At 33.6% G+C, this 6,150-nt stretch overlaps 1 protein-coding gene across 1 annotated transcript; it reads right to left on the reverse strand.

Moving 5' to 3' along the window:
- Positions 1-1,493: 1,493 nt before the first annotated feature.
- Positions 1,494-3,205, reverse strand: LOC116024952 (60S ribosomal protein L34-like). Its single transcript, XM_031265994.1, has 4 exons — positions 3,045-3,205; positions 2,824-2,903; positions 1,879-1,988; positions 1,494-1,780 (listed from the first exon to the last, which is right to left on the reverse strand). Exons 1-4 carry the CDS (start codon positions 3,121-3,123, stop codon positions 1,687-1,689), a joined length of 363 nt encoding a protein of 120 aa, XP_031121854.1. The 5' UTR covers positions 3,124-3,205; the 3' UTR covers positions 1,494-1,686.
- Between the last annotated feature and the right edge of the window lie 2,945 nt (positions 3,206-6,150).

Genomic DNA, 6,150 nt, shown 5'->3' on the forward strand with positions numbered 1-6,150 from the left:
GGTCTATCATAAATCGAATAGTTTAATAATATCGAACGAGATAGGAGAATATATAATAGTATTATTACTCCGGGCGTGAGGTCCAAAAGAATTTGTTCAAAACCCAAAATTACTAGTTCAAAATGACGTTCCAAATAATAAATAAATAAATAATTGAAGAACTAATGAATAAATATAATAAAATACCCTAACTATGTTATCACGGGATTTGAATCCAGGCACACCAGCAATTGAAGAACTAATGAATAAATATAATAAAATACCCTAACTATGTTATGACCGGGATTTGAACAAGGAAGAGAAGGCTTAGACCACTGAGCTAGCAAGTACATCATGTCTTGAAGGATGCCGGCCTTTACATGGACCAGACACGCCCCTCCCCGCCCCCCTTTATACTGCTAGAGAAACTTCTTACACTCTCCACATGTGCGACGTCAAGACGGTGTCAACCCCGACCAAACACACGTCCCACGTAATCCTGTTGATAATTGCCTCAAGCACCCATCAAAAGCCATGTACACAAACTCCTTGCAGAATCCCCGTGAAGAAAGGGCAGCATAGCGTCCTCAGTCGCCAAGGGTGGTGGCCCGGCCAACCACCCCCGAGGTGACTGGCCACACCACCGGGGCGTCGAGGGGCGCGGCTGCGCCACTGGCGACCCTCACGGCAAGCTGCCGATGACCGGTTGCCCGCTCCCCTCCGCGGTCTGTTCCTCGCACCACCTCGCCTCCTAGTTTGCGCCTCTTCTTACTTTGGCTCGTCTTGCATAGTCCAGTCTTCTACCTTGCACCCCTCCTTGTTTGGGCTTGGCCCCAAACCACAAAAAAATAAATAAAGAAGGGCCCAACTCCAATAACACCATTAATATTCATAAATACTTTTTATTTCAATTATATCAATTCTAAGTATTTCTAGATTAATTTAAATACGATGGCGCAATTGAAACTTATATTACATTATTAACTAGATAGTTTCTTTTCTTTTTTTTTTTTTTTTTTTGAATAACTAGATAGTTTCTTAAAAGCAAATTTTTTTAAAAAATATTTTTCATAATTGAATTACATAAATATCACAATTAGAATAATGATTAAATCTCGCAAAGTGTAATAGAAATAGATAAAATTATCCAAATTATAATGTAGCTAAGAAGGTTTGATCACCTTTTATTATAAAACCTACTCACTACCGACTAAGCTACCTATCACAAACCATTGCCCCTCCCCACCCCCTCTGGATCCACATCTGAATAGCCATTGCACAAATCACTATCATATTGAAATGTGAGAGTAGGGATGACAATGAGGGGTTGGGAACTTGGGATGAGGATCAGAGTATACTTCCCATCCTCGTCCCTATCTGTCAACTCTATAATTAAAATAGTAATTTAGTGGACTTAAAGTCTTTAAATCTTCATAACTTAATCTATATACACTAAGCAGGGGTATTATTGGTTGTTCTTGAGAACTTAATTAGAAGTAAAGCACTTATCCTAATTAATAACATGCAAAACAAAATCTTAGCATAAGAAGTGAGATAAACATTCAACAAAACATGAAGAAAAATACAAATCTGAGTATCCCAAAAAACATGAAAATACACATTCAAGAATCCTTAAATGCTAAGATGTATCCAAAAATAGGTTTGTCTAAAAGCAGACAGTTATGTCTTGCACAACACAAACACAACTTAGGCTTTAGAAGCTTGCTTTTCCTTCGCCTTCTGAATCTTCAAAACTTTCTTCACAATCTTTTGCTCTTCCACCAAAAAGGCTCTGATGATCCTGCATAAACCGCACATAACAATTTTGTTTAGAAACCAAAATGCACAATGGAGTGACATTGCGGGTGGGGTAGAGGTCGGAAAAGAAGTCGGTGTTACCTTTCCCTGACAGCACTGCCGGACAACACTCCGCCATAGGGGCGGTTCACAGTCCTCCTGCATCTAGGCAACCTAGACCTCTTGTATTCAGCGGGTCTCAAGTGAGGAATCTGCAGATGTGAAGAGTATAGACCGACTTAGATCATTTCACACTAACGAGGTTAATAAACTCAAATCAATTTTACACTTCCTCCGAGAGGATACAAAACATAAATTGCTCAAAACCAATCTTTCAAAATAATGTGACAAATCAGTCAGAAACATAAACATTGACAAACACTCGCAAAAAACTAATAAGGTGGAACAAACATGCTACACTCATCAACCAACTAATGTTCCACAAACATATAACACGAACTCAAAATTGTGCCCGACAAAGTGGCAATGTTCTTCTTAACCACTTCAAACCATTGATTCATTAGCCCCTATACAAAGTGGCAATGTTCTTAACCACTTCAAACCGTAATGTTCTTCTTAACAACTTCGAACCATTGATTCATTATCCTCTATACCAACACTAGTATGCACGCATAAGCATTAAGCAGAACCTTAACACACAACAATTAAGAATAAAAGCAAAATTTTCCTTGCATAAATTCACATCATATTCCAATAACTACAAAAAGCTCTCTACCATGAACACTCACTCCTACTGTCCTACACCAAACAAGGATTGTAATACATGAAATCTATTAATAAACTGTAATAATAGTACTAAACAAAAATAGGCAAATGTGAGCACAATAACTAGTGATTTCAACAAGAACACAAGGGAACTAATTAACAAAGAGGGTGAAATTGCATACAAGCTAAGCATCCACTTAACACAATCAGAAGACAAAAACAACAGAGCAAATCCTTAATCAAAGCAAAATACAATGCGATCAAAAAGTAATTAAATTGATCAAATATGTATGAGAATAAAGCAAGCAGAAAAACACATACCCCTTGGATTCTCTTCCCAGTTACAGGGCACTTGGGGCCACTAGCCCTCTTCTTTGTGCTCTGATAGACCAGCTTTCCACCTATTCACACCATATTTCAAAAACCCACAAATCAAGAACGCATTTTTATCACAAATATCCCAAGATTATAACGTAAACACTCACGCAAATCCCCCAAAAAACAATGCTAATGCAGAAATTCAAGAGAGAGAGGTGAAATACCAGGGGTTTTGACGACCCGGTGTTGGTTGGATTTGGTGGCATAGCTATGCCTCTTGCGATAGGTCAGCCGCTGCACCATTTTTACCCTCTGAAGCTCTGGGTTAGGTTTGTTTCTATGTTTCGGGGCTGAAGAAGGATGCGCGGAGTGGAGATTAAAGATATATGAATCTAAATGTAGCCCTAGATCGCACGGTCAGTATAAAGCAGCACTTTTTGGGTTTTAAGGCCAGTAAGCCCAACCCAAATGGACTTCTTATTGCATTGAATTAATTGCTCTTTGAACCATTGAAAATATGATCCAATAAGCAATAAAGGAAGACAGGCCCACATAAAGTTGTGGGCCCGATAAAGAAACAACAGTAGTTATATCGTGGACCATGGTCCAAAAACGACACCGTTTCTTTAAGTAAACAAACGACTGCCGTCACAATTTAACGGAACTCCGTAAATAAAATTACAGTTTATCTCAAATGATATTGCCTCACATTTGTTTTTACGTTATCAAATGAAACTGTAGTTATATCGAAATGAGACTGTAGTTCTGTTGAAAGGAAATTGCAGTGTATATAAAATGAAACTAAATAGCAATTTCACATATTTGGGTGTATAATGTCGAATGAAACTGTAGTTATATCGAAAAGAAACTGTAGTTGTGTTGAAAGGAAATTGCAGTGTGTATATATATATATATATATATATATATATATATATATATATATATATATATATATATATATATAATAAAACTTAATATGTTAGACTAATATAGAGTCACTTTACTCCTAATGACGCATGCAGACGGCGCCAACGGATGCCGTTTCTTTTCATTAAAAGAAACAACATTGTTTTGAGCCATGGTCCACGGTATAATTTGCAAAGAAATAACTACCTTTTAAGCTATTCAAAGTTATATTCGAATATGTTTAATAATTTGTACACTGTTGTTGTGAATAAAAACAACAACAACAACAACAACAACAACAATAATAATAATAATAATAGCGAATAACCTTGTGATCTACACGAAGTGGTTCTCCCAATACTATGATGAATAATAGTGGAATAGAATAAAGAAACGAAGGGAAATAAAATATTAGTATTGATATACTAGAAGAATGGAAACACAATATTTTTGGCCGTGGGGGAATATATGCTCTAGTCTACTACGAAAGTCTACATTCACCATAAGATACATTGTTTACTTAATTCCCTCAACCTTGTGCACGGAGCTATGTGATAGTGGAGTAAGATATCTTCATGTTTTTTTTTTTTGTTTTTTTTTTGGAAAACTACGAAAGTCCTACTCTTTCTATGCATTAACAAACTGATATTTTTGAAATATGATTTGTAATTACATCAAGGTTGGTGTGATTTATTAGTCAAATGGTTATTATTATTATTATTATTGTTGTTGTTGTTGTTGTTGTTGTTGTTGTTGTTGTTGTTGTTTTTAAATTATGAAATAATTCCCTTCCCTTGAAGTGTGCTTTTGCAATATTGGAAATCATATGTATATTCACATTTCTTTTTAAAAAAATCGTAATGTCATTAACCCAACAAATTGAAGCGGAATCACTCTATTTTACTCTTATTCAATTAAATAAATTAGTAGTTACACCAAAAAATAATACATATGTATTTCTTTAATACTATGAAAAAAATAAAAAAGAATAGTTTGAAAACAACCATATTAACTACTTGGGGGATTTGTTGACAATGAAAGTACTCAAATAACCCATTATCCAGCAAATTGAAGCGAGAAACTACCTTTTAATATCTTTAGAATACATAATATTTTAAATTTTCAAATTTTTATTAATTTATTTAATCTTTTTTTTTTAAACTAGGGATTTCTTCATCCACAATAACTCATTCAACAATAATGGTTAAACCAAATGAACCACAGGCAGAACACCTAAAGGAAAGTCCATAGTTCCTATATCATAATCTTATTGCATGACGTTGTCATATATGCTACCAACAATAACCGAATTGCAAATAACACACTACCAACAAAAAGGAAGACAATGACAATGTTACTCAAAAGAGAATTAAGAACACTTAGAAAAATTCAAATTAAAAGTAGTATTTATTTAGACTATCATTTTTAGACTATCGATTTTACAGGTTGCAAACATTTATTTTAGTAATAAGTATAATGAATTTTCTATATTATCTTGGATTCAGATATTTTGAGTTAGATATTTAAATAAAAAATTCGACATTCAATTACCCATGTATAAACTTCTCCTATATAATCTTGCATTGATATACTTTCAAATATTTATTTAAATATAAACATATTTATTTAAATATAAACATTGGGCATTAACCCATTCGCGTATAAAACTAGTAATTTAATAAGAGTAAAATAGAGTGAGAAACTTAATTATGTCAAATTTGATTGAGATGAGGTTCGAACCTAAGACCTTTCATATAGAAATTAATCGGTAAGTTAAAAGTTAACGGAATATTAACGGAGAAGAGAATATTTAACGGAAAACTTAACAATAATCATAAAAGTAAGGTTAAATTAGGTAATCTCTATTAATAATATTAATCTGAATTATCTTAACCATCTATTTGATTAAATAATTCATCTGAACCATCAATTTGATTAAATAATTTGACCGCCATTTTTTCTACCCATTTTAGGCCTAACACTCTTTGGCTCTTATTAGTATAGTAGATATATAGTAGAAAATAATTCATCTGAACCTTCCATTTAATTAAATAATTTGACTGCCATTTTTTCTACCCATTTTAGGCCTAACTCTCTTTGGCTCTTATTAGTATAGTAGATATATAGTAGAAAATAATTTCATCTGAACCATCCATTTAATTAAATAATTTGACCGTCATTTTTTCTATCCATTTTAGGCTTAACTCTCTTTGGCTCTTATTAGTATAATAGATATACATTATTTTGTATAATGCACACTCAATATAAATATAATGTACATTTAGTATAAACTAGTATAAAACTTCTTGTCTTTACACTTCCGGCAACCAACCGGATAACAAGGTAAGATACCCGACTTTTGGTACTTTCTCATCAATTAAATTTCTTAAAAAAAAATATTTCCAAAAAATTATTTGATGGGAA

Source organism: Ipomoea triloba, chromosome 7 (assembly GCF_003576645.1).
Source record: "Ipomoea triloba cultivar NCNSP0323 chromosome 7, ASM357664v1".
Classification (NCBI taxonomy): Eukaryota; Viridiplantae; Streptophyta; class Magnoliopsida; order Solanales; family Convolvulaceae; genus Ipomoea; species Ipomoea triloba.